The sequence below is a fragment of the Bolinopsis microptera genome, chromosome 8 (genome assembly GCF_026151205.1).
Source record: "Bolinopsis microptera isolate Bmic1 chromosome 8, MBARI_Bmic_1.0, whole genome shotgun sequence".
NCBI classification, from domain to species: Eukaryota; Metazoa; Ctenophora; class Tentaculata; order Lobata; family Bolinopsidae; genus Bolinopsis; species Bolinopsis microptera.
Window position 1 is genome coordinate 7295035 of NC_087079.1, and position 17474 is coordinate 7312508.

The 17474-nt window shown below is 38.3% G+C and overlaps 3 protein-coding genes and 2 long non-coding RNA genes across 7 annotated transcripts in view; 2 read left to right on the plus strand and 3 right to left on the minus strand.

The window, feature by feature from the left end:
- LOC134819545 (S-formylglutathione hydrolase-like) overlaps positions 1-2598 on the minus strand; it is a 97632-nt gene extending 95034 nt beyond the window's left edge. For both annotated transcript variants that reach the window (XM_063829540.1, XM_063829539.1), the window contains exon 1: positions 2574-2598. The gene's annotated coding sequence lies outside the window, so the exon portion shown is untranslated. The remainder of the gene's footprint in view (positions 1-2573) is intronic.
- Positions 1-7657, plus strand: part of LOC134819537 (uncharacterized) — a 31412-nt gene extending 23755 nt beyond the window's left edge. Inside the window, exons 7-9 of the mRNA XM_063829525.1 lie at positions 4019-4155; positions 5305-5914; positions 6084-7657. Coding sequence (XP_063685595.1) covers positions 4019-4155; positions 5305-5914; positions 6084-6125 — 789 coding nt within the window. The 3' untranslated portion in view covers positions 6126-7657. The remainder of the gene's footprint in view (positions 1-4018; positions 4156-5304; positions 5915-6083) is intronic.
- LOC134819539 (SH3 domain-containing YSC84-like protein 1) overlaps positions 1-17474 on the plus strand; it is a 35928-nt gene that overhangs the window by 2178 nt on the left and 16276 nt on the right. Inside the window, exon 2 of one of the 2 annotated variants that reach the window (XM_063829529.1) lies at positions 7878-8008. The gene's annotated coding sequence lies outside the window, so the exon portion shown is untranslated. Of the gene's footprint in view, positions 1-7858; positions 8009-17474 lie in introns of those variants that run through there. The other variant, XM_063829530.1, reaches the window with a different exon arrangement.
- On the minus strand, positions 10854-11887 carry LOC134820045 (uncharacterized). Its single transcript, XR_010160840.1, has 3 exons — positions 11841-11887; positions 11158-11357; positions 10854-10968 (listed from the first exon to the last, which is right to left on the minus strand). It is a non-coding gene; the product is annotated as an uncharacterized LOC134820045 (long non-coding RNA).
- On the minus strand, positions 12196-15487 carry LOC134820088 (uncharacterized). Its single transcript, XR_010160850.1, has 3 exons — positions 15251-15487; positions 14957-15031; positions 12196-12263 (listed from the first exon to the last, which is right to left on the minus strand). It is a non-coding gene; the product is annotated as an uncharacterized LOC134820088 (long non-coding RNA).

The window sequence follows — 17474 nt, forward strand, 5'->3', positions numbered from 1 at the left end:
CTGAGGTTATTGTTATCAACTGGACCTGGGTTAAGTATGCTTGTATTGCAGATAACAAGCAAAACTAAGTTCAGAATGGTCGTCCAGATGGTGAACATGTTACTTAGGAACTGATGTCCACTACACTTAGCGGAGGAGTAACGTCTGGGACAACCATACTTCACTATCCATAGGGCTATTCCATTTTGTTTCTTTGAATAGATGATCATTAGGACTACAAGATTTGCACTGTTCATAAGGCAGTCCCAGTCATTGGTCAGGTGTAGTCCGATCTTGTACGAGCGATGCATACGAAATGTTTGGTCTGAGTATTCACTTGCTGTTTCAATGGCCCCCGCCAATAACAGACAGATCATATACACATATACAACAATCACTACTCCATAAATCATCTTTAAAATAGCACTTTTCTCTATAGTGGTAATTGAATCTATATTTAATTTAGCATTGCATTTGACTTTGGGAGAGTATAGACCAATCACTGTTCTGTGTTGTAAAAACGTGACTCCCATAAATTAGTTTAAAACTCAAAGTTAGGTGGAGACTGGAAAATATGTACTGATTATACTCTGTTAAAGAAGCAAGAAGTTAATGAATTAAAATATTGTCAATTAATAAATATGGGAACAAATTATGAGAGCATTGTTAAGCTATAATGTTCGTTAAAAATGAAAGAGTTCTCTGAATTCTATAAGTTGAACATGTTACAAGGTGACTACCTAGGTTGGTTAGCAACGCCAATAAGAACTTTGGCTAACACACTGGTTCCAACAGGATTAAGATGGATACCATCCCTGTTAAACATATTAAAATCTAAAAGCCACATAGTAGGTGTCTTCTTTAGGAAAAAAGAGAAAAAGTCAACAAATCTTATACTTTCTTTCTTACACATCTCACTTAATAGATCATTAAACTTATGCATATTTCTAATATGTGTAAGATAACTTGCCTTCCTAGGGACAAGTGAAAAGAAATTAATCTTAGCTGCAGGAAATACCTGTTTTGTTAGGATTATAAGGTCATTAATGTCTTCAAATATGCGTTTTATGTCAGAGTCTACAATCAAATTTTCAACATCATTTCCCCCGACTTGAAGGAACACAGTGGAAACATTAGATGTATTAAATTGCTTGGCACACTTTTCAACTTCGTTATAAATGTCACAAGCGTGTGCTCCAGACCGGGAGATAACTTTAAAAATTTTTCCACGCCTGGAAAGTGTTTCAGTTTTCAAGCTCTTGAGGAGGGAGCTGCCAAACACAAAGGTGTCAGGGTATGTGGCATCTTTGGAGGTGCTGGTTGCAGGGAAGGTATTCGGTTCTGCAGAAGGTTGTGGGGGAGGAGGGGAGGAGGATGGGGGAGGAGAATGGATAGGAGGGGCTTCTTTAGGTGGGAGCAGACGTCGGAAGGTGACACTGTAACGGACTCCCCTTTCTTTCTGTACATCTTTGTCTCCAGCAAGTATTTCATGGTAAAAAGATTGCTGGAAACCAGGCAACATCGTGAATATGCTCCCGGGAGTAAGAGTAAGGTACTTGACGGATTTCTTTTTGTCAAGGGAAATGTTCATTTTCCGAGTTGCACCAATCGAGAGTGTTGATATTGGTGCACCTGGATCGAGGCCTGATTCATCATCCTTGTGGGGAGGAAGGCAACACACATATGAGCTGTACTTGTTAACTAACATAGAGTTATACTCTGTTCCTAGTGTTAAGTTAACAGTCTTCAGCAGTTTATCCATGATGGTGTTGGGTTGGATAGAGACTGGTGAGAGGGCAGCAGATCTTCGATTGTATGCGTATCGTTGGCTGCCGTACAGGAAGGTATCTGGGCTTAAGTTTGTTCCAGACCTGCTGTAATTGATCTTCTTGACGTGTTCAAGGACTTCCTCAACCAGAGGCTCACTAAGGGGGTCATGTCGAAGATTATAGTGAAGGAGCAGCGGAGATGGAGAAGGTGGGGAAGAGGATGATGGACTCGATGATTCCTGTATTTTGGGTACTGGAGAGGGTGCAGAATCAAGTAGCGTGTTGGTATATTGGAGAAGGTTCTCCAATGTATTCTGCACTTTTCTAAGTTCTTCGTTAGCGAGATTTCCCAGTTGGGGAACTATAAGGTCTTTCAGTTTATCAAGTTCCATTGTAGAAGGAGAACATCTCCAGGGGTCGACAGTCAGCACAAGCACAGCAGCCCAAGGGGTCAGACGGTACACACAGCGGCATGATGTGCCTATCTGAAACGAGAATAAACGGCAGAAAAGGAATGGTAATGAGATATTGAAAAGTTTAGTTTTAAATAAATCATTGCAATTAAGAAGACTCACGATGTAATTGAGTCATTTGGAAAACAATTTCAATAATAACAACATCCGAAAGACTACCATTAGGGCTCAATACAGACAGACACACTCTTACCTAGTCCCAAAGGTTTGGGCCGACACTTCGCAAGAAGTGCCGGATGCATTCCATCCAACTCCCAGACCCACTGAGCAGGTACATCATGTCTCGCCCCAGAGATGAGAGGTTATCAGTACATACTCCCCATACGGGGTGTTACTTAGCACATCCCCTAAACTCAAATTATTTGTTATATAGTAGTGTTGAAAGTATTAATCTGGTTTTCGTTTCCTACTTTAGGAACGAAAACCAGATTATTACTGGCGCCTAACAATGCAAATGCACAAAACTATTACGCATAAAAATGATAATACTAACTCGAAATAAAGTGCAAAATATTTACATATCCGCCATAAGCTGAAATATTCCATAAATATGTGGCATCCGTGCACGATTGACAATTTGCTTGTGAGGGTATTATTCTTAAAATTGTAATGGTATCAGACTCTAACTACGAGCCAAGCGGGGCGGGATTACAGAAACTGTGCCGGGGTTATTTATTAAGTGGGAAAAAACTAACAGCGAGAGCCGGGATTATCAGAATCCATCCCGCCCGCCCGGCTGATTATTCTAAGCCGGAGGTGTTAATAATAAAATAATACTAAGCCAAGGTATTATTTTATTATGACGATTCTGCTACTTCATTCATTCAATGAATAATTTTGAGTTGTGAGTCTCATGACACTAGTAAATTGAGTATTCGTAATCTCTCATCGATTGAACAATCGAAAATTATCATACAATAAATATCGGATTTAATCGAACAATAGCAATATAATTTATGTGATATGATATATATCTCAGCACGTTAGTTTCACTGCCTTCTACTATATACTTACTTGTACTTGATTAGGTCTCCTCAATCATTCGAGTGGCCTGCACCAATGAACTCCCGTTTGTGACTATCATCTCCCTCCAAAGTTTGCGGTCACTAGCCATCTCCCTCGCTCCTTCTAGGTTCACCTACACACTGGGGTCCTTGCGGCTTTGCCCAGAGCACTTCATCCTGGCTACACCCCGCCTTGAACTCCGAGAGTCACTCCACTTTTGGTTATTCATTGATGTTTCAGTAGCTATTTTAAGGTTGAAGGGTAGCTGGCCCCTCGAACCTGGTAGTTTTTTATCGACCTTTACTGGTCTAGATCCATAGTTTTTTGTTGCACCTCATCTGTTTAAACTGGAATCACCCAGAACAGATTACTGTACTTAATAATGGCACCTCGTAAAGGGTGTACTATGGTCATTGAAATAGGAGAGGTTATAATAAGTTACACGATCACTATTTCCTGAGATTATAAAAATCTCTTGCCTCTACTATATAATACAATAAATTCACTGCCTTCTACTATATAATACAATAAATTATACAACAAATGAAACATATTCTCCGTTTATGATTTATATTATCTATTTCAGACGTGGTCATGTACTCCCTGTAAAGGGTACTGAACCATAATTTGTTGTTTAATAAGTTATAGACTCTAACTAATTTTTATTAAAATAGGAATATTATATTTAATGATATTATTATTAATGATGATATTATTATTAATGATATATCTGACTGGCCGAAAAATTGAATTTTTATTTTATTAACTTAGTTTCATAATTATCTATTTCAGACGTGGGTGTGTCCACCTTGTAAAGGATACTGTAACTGTTCAGTGTGCTTGTCTAAGAAAGGCAAGGCCCCCACTGGTGTATTGCATCCTTTTGCGCGTGAACGGGGGTTCAACAGCGTCAAGGATTATCTTGCCAGGTGAGTCGTATTTGCTATTACTGGTGATACGGTTTAAAATGTTGATAATTCTTGAGTAGTAATCCCAGTAATAATAACGATTCGGCGGTATATTATATTTACGGACACGATAAAACATCAAACGAGCACGGCTGTGAAGCTGGATCTAGTTTTTCAGAAAAACAGGCATGAAATTATAAGATATTTTTATTGGATCGTTAATATCTAGCTACACATTATGAGCTAGCAACCGTTTTTAAACGGTTATTTAAAAATAACTTCTGTTTTGACAAAAATGCAATACTGAATGTTGGTTATCAAAAAATGAGCAACACTTTTTAGAAATAAATACTGACCTGGTGTATCGAATGCCTGAAGTAGAGACAGAAACACAATTTAAACATCATTAACATCCTGTTGACAACCCGAACTTGTTTTGGGCATTTTCCAATAGGCGATAATTTAGGTGTGAATTAATCGGTATTAGTAAAGACAAGAAATGTTACCATAACTTTGTCTTGATGCAATTTTGGCTTTCAACAGCCCTCTTCCTTCAAGTTCAATTTAGCCAGAGGTTGTCGACACATAGCCATTTATCCTAGAGTCCTACTATTGGCTTTTTATATAGCCAATGTTTCCACAGGCAATTACTATTAAATTTCTGCGTTGACCATGTGACCAACTAAAACAAATATAATAATAGTGATAACAAAATCTGATTATAACAGAATATAATAATAACAAAATACGATAATAACAAAATACAATGATAAAGATGACAGGACTTTATGAATGAAAGAACGATGTTAATATCAATGGAGCACAACCTTTTGATTTGTTTATCTAAAGTCGGTGATCATAATTTGTTTAAACTTTAAACAATATTACAGTTGTTTGAATCTATCGATACAGGTTCCCTTAATTGTTACGTTACAAGTCAGTATCTCTAAAAAATCTAAGAAGTTAGACTTAATCTCAATGCATGATCTTTTTCAGCTGCAAAAAACACAGACAATTTGTTATGGCTCAAACCCTTAAAACAACTTAAAACTCTTAAAATGTTATTGAAGCAAACATAATTCAGGTGTTATTGCAAAGAAAAAAACGTTATTCATGTCCTACAAGAAACCCCAATTGCAAAAGGCTATAAACTAAAAAATTATCTTTCAGTTTCAAAAAAGAGGAAAAATCCGAGGAAGAGCCAAACATCGACCTAATAACCACTGAAACCCTCCCTTCCACTGGAGAATCACGTGACCCACCACCCAGTGACCCTCCAAGTGAGATGGACTATGATGACGAGAACAAAGAGAACATAGATCCTGAACTAAGACACGAGAAGGAAAACCTCCCAGTAAAAATGAGGAACAGAGAAATTATTCCTCTATCAGCAAGGATTGTGTTGCATGATGCAAGAGCTAGTTACCGTGACGACCACGCTAATGATGCTAGTTACCGTGACGACCACGCTAATGATACTGACGGGGATGTTGACAAGATCAGGCGATCAACCGAACGAATGAACATTTCCAACCCTGAAGACGAAAAAATGGAGTCGCCTGTCACCTCTCCTAGTACCCGACCTAAAAGACCCTCCCGAATAATCTCAAGATGCCTGATAACTTGGCAAACCTCCAAGTATGCAGGAGGGCACCAGTGGGTCGACCCAGAGAGAATACCAAAATTGGAGAGAGACAAAGCGCCCCCTCTGAGGGAAACGGTACAAGTTCGGTGGGGTAAGAACAAGATTAACAAGCTTTACCCGGCTATTCTCAACAAGGTTAGTACATGTGGCTTCCGAACAAAGCTTCATTTAAAGTTTTAATGCACCGTAAAAATTGATTAATTGAATTGCTTCAACATGCGAACCTTATATATATATATATATAAATACTTTTCTGATGACAACTGATTTAGAAGAGCGTGGCCTGATTAATCAACCCTTTCAGGTGGAGTACAGTCTGAGGCGACGTAAAAGCTGCAAGTTTTAGTTCTCGAGCAGATGACGATAACGAAGAAGGTGCGTAGTGCGTACAACTGTATTATTAAGTTCTGCAGTTCCTAGTGTCGAGTTGTTGGAACATCTAACACTTGAAAACTATCTAACTATAACCAATTTAATTGAAAAGATGAATAATTTTAGCATGGACATTGTTCGGTGAGGCCCAGAACAATATGTTATAACAGAACCTTAACTAGCCGTCTTGAAAATTAAGATCGTTGGTGTTACTAAAATCTCATTGGTATGCGAGCAGAAACACGCAGACCCTGGCGCCAGGAAGAGTGACCACCTGTAAAAACCGCGATGACAGACACAATATTTAACATAACTGTACTGGTACGATTGGAAGGGGTATAAGTTATAACCCATAGTAATGGTCATAAAGTTTGGGCTCATAAGTTTGCTTTGTCAAATTTTGATTAAAATGTATGTATGAACTCAAGAGACCATCAGCCACAAGTAGAGCAACCGAAAACTATGCTTTTGGGTAAGTTAAAGGAACATTTTGGTCAGAAATGGGTAGGGATAATTCTCAAAGTAGGATTTGACAATAGCATATTTGAAGAGCCTTGCAGCAAAATATACGAAATTTCGAGAGCTATGTAAAATATTTTAATCTGGACAGGTTGTTGCTCGTAACAAAATTGTAACCGATTTACAAAGAAAGTAAGAGGTAAATAAAGCTGGTTACTCTTTCATAAATTAATCTACAGACCGTACCAATGTTTGTGAACACTCTATACAAGGATAATGTATTACGCCGAGTTTCCTGACAATTCAAGATGCAACCTTCTAGAATTACCCTTATAGAAGGTTTTACAATTAGGCGGGCAGGATGACTACGGACTGGGACTAGTTGAGCTGGAAATAAGCATAATTAAAACAGGGCATTCAATATTGTAATTTTACAACATTAGGTTCCAACATTATCTGTAGTGAATAACTAGACAGGGTTATTGTAATTAAAATGAAATAATGGCGTTTAGATTTGAGAGCAGCTCGGAGTACATTACATTAATGCTCTCTGAATACCATGAGGCTAGCTATAGAAAAGAATGTGTTTGAGCTAAAATGGCTGCAAATTATTAATTGTTATTATGGAAATTCTGGTTTGTCGCAGAAGGCCAAATTTAAGTATGTAAATTGTTTGTATTCGCATCATAAATTACCAGTTCATGTTAACCAAAGCATGGTATTAGCATTTATTTTTATAGTTAAAGTTAATGTAACCAACCCTATATAAATATAGATGGCGTAATATCTTTTTACGACGAATCTCAACAGATGTGGTCCCGTTTTTTAGTTTTTAAAATATCATTTATAGGATTAGGACTTTTTAATAATGTACTAAATCTATTAACGTTATTAAATGAATATTTTTTAGTTTTTGAAAAAGTTTCTCAGAATACTTTTTTACGGTAATTTGAATATTTTGATGTTTTTACCACAGTATATTTTAACCTTCTAAATTATTAATCTCAATTATGTATTTCAAAATTAAATCACCTATTAAATCAAATGAAAACTAGTTTCCTTTTTACTCGTTACATATTTTGCTATTGACAATCTTTTAGAGTCAATTTGTTCCGATTTAAATTTAACATACGCAATATTTTAATTATATGATACTCTATTGTCACGTGACAATATTATATGCCACCATATCAACGATACCGATAAAATCTTCTTTGAAAGATAATATTTTGGTGACAGACATAATTTAATCTATTTTACTTATTAGTTAGCAATGGGACGGTTTAACCCGGACGCTCAAACTCCCAGCTCTGACATGGAAACAAAGTGAGGATCCAAATATCGCTTCCAATGTAAACCAAGCTCTCGGAGAATAAGAAACAGTGAAGTCGAACAAAGGTTGAATATTATAGTTTTATTACTTAAATAGTATCTATTTAATTTTTTCCATCGCCTTAAAAAGGCAATAGATGGTTAGAAGTGGTAGGATTTGAGAATGGGTATAGTGGGTTTAGGTTTTTTCGTGGTGTCACAAAGCAAAACATGCATAACCCTCCGCAAACACGTGCTCCTTCACAAATTATCACGTGATAGTCGCGCGCGCGCATTTTACAATGCTTTTATGTCAAGGTCGTGTACTCTTTATTATACCACAAATCGATCGAGCAATTATTTGCGTCGCGCTTGTAATGTACTTCTTTCCACTGTTATACATTTTACTGCGTATTGATAATGTTGTTTAAGCTTTTGTTTACTTCATACGATACAAACTTCTTATTATGTTTTGGGTGCTTGGTGCTACCACAGACTTGGCTCCCGATCGCGATCATCGCGATATTAGTAATCCGTTATGTTGTTGTATAAATTATGATGTTATGTTGAACATGATCGCGAATAGATTGATTCATTATACGAAATGAACGATACATTTTATTATGATTCACATTGTATTACCTACCACAGATTTGATTGGGCGACATCTGTCCGACAGTCGAATTACCGGTTTCGGACAAGAGTCGCTGTCAGATGGGAGTCGTTTTTGGCGACATCTGTCCAACTTTCGGATCACATTTGTAATTTCGGATCACGTTCGTATTTCACAAGCTCACGGGTAATCTTGTGACGTTGCTCCCACAGTCCTAATATAATGCTGATTTGATCCATAATTGAGATCTGATCCATCGATACGTGATTGACTATTTGAGGACAGGATCATGCTAGCCGTATACACTAACAAGCTGCCAAAGTGCCAAGTGCCAATCACATCACAGCCTACATTACACACAGGAGAGCGGTATGGAGAGTTATTTATATAAAATTTAAACTATTGTCCAATTTTTGACATCAAATGAAAATAAACTATGGTAGAGTTCAGCTCAGGTCATATCTCAGTTCAGATCATGTCTCCAATTGGAAAATGGAAATGTGTCGTATTGCAATTAGATCAAAATTTCGGACAGATGTCTTTTTTTCTGGTAACATATTGATTTGGACAAGAGTCGCTGTCGGACAGATGTCCTTTTAACTGCATCATGCATATCACCGCACAGGCTGCGCTACGGTGTCCGGTCGTTTAAATTTCGATTCAAATAATTGACAACAGCAACCATTCCATTTTGTTCTCTGTAACGCCCCAAAGAAATTTGGTAATTTAACCAATATGAAACAATCGTTAATTGTAATTAATTACGGTCGATGGAAATCTAGCGTCCGCTAACCGGCGCAATTCTTGTTATAGTAGAGGCTGTTACGGGCAAATATCACGCTTTTCTGCTCGAGCCCTGGGACTTCTTTTAGGGTTCTTATATGATAGAATGGAGTGTACTGAACACTCTGACGGTATCGGGAACATTCTAGAGGCTTCAGAAGCTGTGTTGTGAGCACTTTACTGCCAAAACTTCGGACATCTACAGACACCGGAATATCGACTAAAAATTTTTTCTGAGTTGTTCCCCTAATTTCTCTTAGGTTGCTTAAGCCCTAGAAAGTGTCAGATCGTCTAAATATTGCTCCACTCCGGTGTTAGAGACCTCGAAAATTTCGACCTCGTAGAACGTGTTGCGCGTCGTATGTAGTGTTTACAATGAAAAAAGTGCACTTAAATCTGATTCGGTTGCGGCGCGTGACGTATCTAGCACGATATTTGCTCAAAAGCGCGTCACTGCGCCAGAAACCTCGTGGTACCGTAACACTGTAGAAATAGATAATCACAAGAGACACAATAAAAGTATCATCACTATGCAAAGTTAATGTTAAAATGATACAATAGCCCTGCTTTAACAGATTAATCCACATAAACACTATATTTCTACAGATGCCACCGATCAGTAAATCGAACATAGCTGATAGAATTCGTTTCTACATTGAAAGATTTCTTTTCTAATCTCCTTTATGAGTGCTGTCTTTGTTAAAGTGTTATCATCTCTATCCGCATATACTGTTGCGGCAAGATTAGATACGATCCTGCTGTAGAAACAAACTCGTCTTACCGACATTGTCTTTCTGAAAACTGATGTGATCAGATTAAACATTGCTGGAGTTTGCAGCGTTCTCAGATAAATTAGACGTCACATAGTCATTGTACTTAAGCTTCGGGTCAGACACGAGGTACAGTTCTGGTAAAACATTCTCCTGCTCCAGTTAAAAGGTCCGTACAGCGTCAATACCTGCACTCATTAATGCAGCATTGGTGTTGTCGTGCGTGGACACGTGTCTTTCCATTTTAAAACCTGCCTTAGAGACAGGTTTTAAACTTACAGCTTCAGATAATTTACCCTTCAATTGTTTCACCCTCGAGTTGCTGTACCTCAAACGACATGTTTTGTGATATCTACCTAGCTTGCTATAGAGATATTTTCCGAGACTCTCAGGGTTAAGAACAGGGCACTTGTTCATCATGTGCGAATCAGGATTAACATCGATGTTGCACAGATCCTGACGATTTCTGTAGATGTCCACAGATAGTAAGTTGCGAAATCGACGAAGAAACTTTTATCTTTTCCTTGAATCAGACTATTCTTTTTCGTTTCTAACGTCTAGGGAAATTCGTATTGTTAAAGAAGAATAACCTCTCATACTCTTAAAATTAAATCGAGATAATATGTATAATAATTATATTTGTGAGCAAAAGTTCCACACAAACCTGTTCAACCTGGCATATGAAACACAAGTCTCAGCCCATTTCAAACAAATCAACATCTGGTCCACTTGATTGGGAACTAAATGAAGAAAGTCTCTACATTTTCTTAGTTCTATTCGAGGAGGGTGACAAAGGCGGGACTTTTTCCACTTGGATGGCAATAGCTTCTTCAATCTTCATCACAAGAGGATTCGTCAATTTCAGAAACAGCACTGTACACCTGCAAATACTTTATTACTTCCCACATTTATATCAACAGTATCATATCACATAAGTTTGAGATCGTACAAGTGTCATTTTAAAAGTTTGCAAATCCGATAGAAATGGATTAAAAATTACTACTCGCTGTCTATTTACCTTTGAATAATAATGTTTTTAAATGTTAGTAAAACAGGAAGAAACCACTCACCCTGTTATAGTTGTCTTTTACATAGTTAAGACACTGAATACACAAAAAAGAGGTTTGCTTTGGTGAGCACAACCCAGGATTGATCTTCTGCAGCAGGGCGAGGAATTCTCTAGACTGTTTTGTCATTCGTTCACTTTCAGAGCGGAAGAAAACTGTTTCATTAAAATCCTTTATTTCTATTCGGGTACAGATACAGCACTCTGAAAATTGATGAATGGTCACATTTTTGTATACCCTACGGCAAAGTCTTATGTCTGTGGTAAAAGAATGATATTCTTTAAATAGTTTTTCATTAAAGCCTAAACTTAACTTCTACCAATTCAAAATTGTTTACGTCGGTCTCCCCTCCTTGAGCCACTTTTCACATAGCTATTGAGTATAAATCACTCTAGCACAAGCGATTTCAAACCCCCTCCCCTAGGCTGGATTAGGTTATATGTGAACTGTGCTCTAGTGCATGACTGACTTTACATAATGCAGAGCATGCAAAGTTTTGATGTTTCATAAACTTATGAATAAAGTTTTAAAAATCGTGACATAAAAAGCAGTGGTCGCCCGGTGCCCCGGCCAAAAATTGGCAATTCGCCGGGGGTAAACCCCGGCCCCGGCCAATTCTCAGTGGTCAGCCCCGGCCCCGGTCAGAATCCTGCCCCCGGTCGACCACTGATAAAAAGTTAACTCACTGGATTTGTCCAAAAGCGAGAGAAAGTACTGAGAAAGCACTTATACTTTTATACGTCACCACCAGAGGGCCTAGAGAGGTTATCTTTGTCTGTTTAATTGAATATTGAGTATATAATATGAGATTTAAGATGAACATGATAGATATAACGTCCAAATTCTAAAGTTCCACCAAAATTGAGTCACATTAAACTTGGTTAACACAACAATGTTAGTTCTTCATTATAGTAGGTGATTTGACATAATGAAGTGTAGACTAAATTATTATTTATAATAATTACCTGTCGGAGGGATTTAAGTGTTCCTTTGAACAGTCCTTTTCTGGAAGGTTGAGAACTTTCCATACATCCAGAGAGCCAAATTGGATTTGTCCTTCTTTCGGGCATATGCAATCTTTGATATGATGCCTTGTACATTTTGAAACCCTGCAGTTATCATTATTCAATACTTATAGAGCCTATAAGGGGTTAGGGGTCGTTCACATAATATTGTGTAATTGCAATATAGTAAGGTTACTGTACATTTCCAACCCTTTGTCATGTATATCACAACAGATGATGTTAACAGCATAATAATATTACTTCGTGGCTAGGATCCGAATGAGTGGACATAAGCTTAACGTAGAAACAGGAAGATATGGGAGACGAACTGGTAGTCGTCATTATAGAATCTGTGAATTCTGCAGCGAGAAGCCCGTGATGGAGCTCCTCCTTAACCTTCCAGGTGTCGACCCGATCATAGAAGATGAAGAACACTTCCTTAGAACATGTCCCAGGTACCATTCCAGTAGGACTAACATGAAGGAGCCCACAAAGTCCTTGCTATTTCATGACATGAAGAGCCTCTTTCTCCCGGAACACATAGTGGAATTCACCAAGTTCGTCGCTCAGCTATGCAGAACACGATTTCCTGTGAAGAAGAAACACAAACACTAGTATCACAGTACGAGACATCACCTTTCCACCGCATCACCTTCATCTGCACTCTACATTTGCACTCCACTCCAACACAATCACATCGTCGACTACACAATCACACATCAAGCATCTTCATTTTTCACATTTCACTTTGATGTTGTTTTTCTGCTAGGGTTTGCGTGCTTTTCTCGCTCTTTTTGGTAGCTTCTATCTTGATCGATTTGCACTCGCCTCTGGCTTTAGAGTGACACCACGACATTTTGGTAATGGTTTTCTCTCCCATTTGGATTACGGAATTTGGATTTATTTTAGCAACGCCGATCTAACGTTATTATACTGTAATATATAGATCTATATTTGTAAATCTTGTAAACCTTGTAAACCTTGTAAACCTTGTAAACCTTGTAAACCTTGTAAACCTTATGATACAGTTTTACAGTTTTTGTTACGTGTTGATAATCTAGCTCTTATCTCTATTTTATCGCTACATTACAACTGCCATTTTGCTGGTACTGTGTTTTTACTTTATACAAGTACAAGTAAACGATGGAGGAAATGGATACTCTTCAAAGATTGTCAGTTTATTCTACCTACATTACTGAAGAGTATGAGGTCTATAACGGTTGGATCACTGAACTCGCGGAAGCTACGAACTGTTAGTGACAATAAATCTGAGTTTTCAGTTGAAACGTTCAAAAAGCCAGTGAAGTCAGTTTCAGTAAAACATTTGTAATTTGTATTCTGCGTATCAGACTACCGATAATCATGTAAGTACGTTTCTGGATAACAAGAAAGATATGGAGGAGTTGAAGAGCGATCTTATCCGATCGCAAAGTACTGTTATCAAGCTGCAGGCTGAACTTCTGGAAACTAAATCGAAGCAGTTGGAATCCGTGCACTCCACCGTCAAGACCGCCGTTCAAGACACTGTCCAAGCTGAGATGAAGTCATACAGTCAAGCTGTGACTAAAAATGCACCTGTGCTTGCAGAAGAGAGTTTTAAAAAGGTTGTACAGAATGCTGTATCGGAAGAGGATCGCAGTAGGAATGTGCTCATCTTTGGTTTGAAGGAGACTGATGAAGAGGAACTGTGCAATAAAGTTACCGTGATTTTTCAGCAGATTGAAGAAAAACCACGTTTTGAAGCTATCTGGGTTGGAAGAAAATCAGCCAACAAGACGAGACCAGTCAAAGTTTCGCTAGGTAATTCTAACTTACCGTTCATCAGATATTAGTAAATGCCAAAAAGCTGAGACTGTGTGAAGATCATAAGACTGTTATCATCTCTCCAGATCGATCACCTGAAGATCGAGCTATCCATCAGCGGTTGATCTTGGAAATGAAACAGATAGCCAAAGCAGGCATGGCTCCACCGTGTAGGTTCGGGTGGGTGCGCACCCACCCAAAGGATGTTGCACCAACCCAAACGATTTGAAAATGTTCACACAAAAATTGTCAAATTTTGTATAAACTAAGGGTCAATTGACTTCTGTAATCAATTGAGACTGTTTTGGAGATATTAAAATACGTTTAGGAGAGTAAAATTCCAAAATTTCCCAGGGGGCTTCACCCCCCCCCCCCCCCCCCCCCCCGCCGTGCGCCAAGCTGCACCCACCCAAAGATTTTGAGCTGGAGCCATGCCTGAGCCAAAGAAGACACAAAAAAAAACATTATTATATCAGAAGTGGTAATATTTGTAGTGAGGACAAGATGTTAGAGAGTGATACATAATAATGAGTGATATACGTCCATAAGTTTTTAATTTTGATTGTTGATATAAGCGGGATAAAAATAATTTATTTCATTTGTATTGGACGGGACATACACAAAGATGCTACGCATGGTGCTGGGTAGTGGGTATCTCATGGAAGGACAAGGTCAGCAATATAACTTTGTATGGTAGTCTACCAAGGCTGTCAAACAAGTTACGAAGCAGGAGACTAAAAATGGCGGGACACTGCATCAGACATCCTGAGCTACTTGCCAGTGATTTAGTCTTATGGAAACCTATGCATGGTAGAGCACAGCAAGGCCGACCAAGACAAAGCTACTTGTCTATGTTACTGAAGGAAATTGGGACAAACTCAAAAGAGGAACTGTGAACCCTGATGCGGGACAGGGATATATGGAGGGGGTTATCTGGCGTAGATCAGACTTAGTTCCGACAAAGTAGTAGTATTTCATTTCATTTCATTAATAACCTGCATAGTTGAAAAGTTGATTGATGTAGTTTCGATAAACAGGGCGTCGTTCAACTCCACTCATTTCGTTCCAAGCTGGAATGTAGTATTGTTTAGTGTAGGTTTGTTCATGTACCTCTCATCATCAAAAGGTTTCAACTTATACAGCATCGATAACATCATCTAAAAAAGCTGTTTGAACAGCTTAAGATTCAGTTAAAATTACATTATTCAGATACAGTTTGCGAAATGAAACATTGTCAGCCTGTATTTAATTAATTATAAAAATTATGGTAATTTAGCTAAAAATCAAACCATTTGAGTTTTCATTGTTATCAAAATAATGTCGATCTAAATTCTTCTTAATCTGCATGGCTGTGAGCAGATCGAAGTCTTTTAACAAACCACACAAGCTTCTTTCATCAAGAAGATTCTTGAAGTGATCCGCATGTACACAGAGAACTGTCTTAGCTAGTTCTGGGTCCATAAACATGTCACCTTCTTTCTAATGGTGATTGTCAAGTTTGTTCAGCAACATAATTCAGAATTACAGAAATTATTTGAATCTACTAGAGATGAAATGGCTTAAATAACTTGGCAATAGATGTAACTAAACAATACATATATTGTAGTTTGACTACTTCTTTGAAACAATCAAAGAACGGGGGAGCTAAGGGAATGATTGCTCAAAACGAATGATATCTTCATGAATTCAATGCAGCATCTATACATTTATTCGAAATTAGTGATGGATGAGGGGGTTTAAGTCAGGCATTCCTGACATTTACTCTACTACTATTTATAAATTCAAAATCATGTTAAGAAGATAGCAGCAACTAATCTATATTATTTACCGTGCTCTATTTTATGTGTACTAAAGAGTGCCTTTACAATATTCCACTTTGTGGTGTAGATTTCCTCCATATCCAACAGGCAACACTGAATGAGTGATGGATGAGGGGGTTTAAGTCAGGTGTTCCTGACATGTATTCAAAATTGCATTGAGAAGATAGCAGTAACTAATCTATATTATTTACAGTGCTCTATTTATGTACTGAAGGGTACCTTTACAATATTTCAGTTTGTGGTAGGGTTCCTCCACATCCAACAGGTAACACGGAATGAGTGATGGATGAGGGGGTTTAAGTCAGGCATTCCTGTCAAAAGATCTATAATTTATCTTGTAAGGGTACCACACAGTAGACATTATATTGTTGATTGTGAACCAAAAGTTTATTCATACCCACAATCGATAAATTATAAATCCAAATAGTCATATAAGCAATGCAATACTAAATTGGTGAAATTGTATTTACAAAAGGTAATCTGCCAAGTAAAGGTATCTCAACAATGTAACATTGAAGTATTAGAAATGGCACTCTACTATTATAAAACACTTTACTGTACTGTATTAAACAATATTAAATGAAATTAAGCCAGAGAAGGCATGAACTTCAGAAAAGGACAAAACACTAACGGTACAAAAACTTAAATGAGTTTCAGGGAAGGGTTACTAAAATTTTACGGTAGCGCTCGATTTTATTCAACAATTTTCAAAGTGCTCAGCACCACGAAAAATATAATTTTTTCTTCCGCTTTCAAAACTTGTTTTGACGCTGAAAAACTATCAATAGTATTATTGAACAGTATTAAAACACTTTGTGGGCAAAAATATTTCATTGTGGATGTATAAAGAGCCGAAAAAATTTAGCGCGCAAAAAAACATTTTTTTGGAGGTTTTTTATTTTGACCGGGTTAACTCTTGTGCGTGCTTATTATATTGATATTAGCTAGTGCGGCAAATGAAAATGTACAAGAAACCAAAATATGCAAGCTTTTCTATTGAATTAACCTGTCGAAATTTCTAAAAAACCTCAAAAAATGGCCATTTTTGGGGCAAAAAATCGGTTTTTTCAAAATAAAACCGGGTTAACCCCATTTTTAACACTTCCCACTATCCCCAATCGATTCAGGGGCCAAAAATACGTCTTTTGAGACATGTCTGATGACTCTGGTGTATCGAGCAGAAAATCCCCGTAACAGCTTCTACTATTAATTACTTTTTTCTCAACTTGTATCAAATTATAACAGTGTCTCCCGGCTGACTCTAACTTGACAGGTCCGGTCGGGTGCTACTCATTTTCGAAATATTACTGGACCAGCTCGTATTAACTCCCCCCCCCCCCCCCCCCCCCCAGCTCGTGTAAACGTCCCCCCCCCCCCCCCAGCTTGTATTAAAGTCCGCCCCAGCTCTTGTTAAGGTCCTCCCCTAGCTCGTGTTAACGCCCCCCCCCCCCAGCTCGTATTAAAGTCCGCCCCAGCTCTTATTAAAGTCCGTCCCCCCCCCCCAGCTCGTATTAACGTTCCCCCCAGCTCGTGTAAACGTCTCCCCCCCCCCCCCCCCCCCCCAGCTCGTATTAAAGTCCGCCCCAGCTCGTATTAAAGTCCGTCCCCCCGGCTCGCATTAACGTTCCCCCCAGCTCGTGTTAACGTCCCCCCCCCCCCCCCCCGGGTCCGGTCGGGTGCTACTCATTTTCGA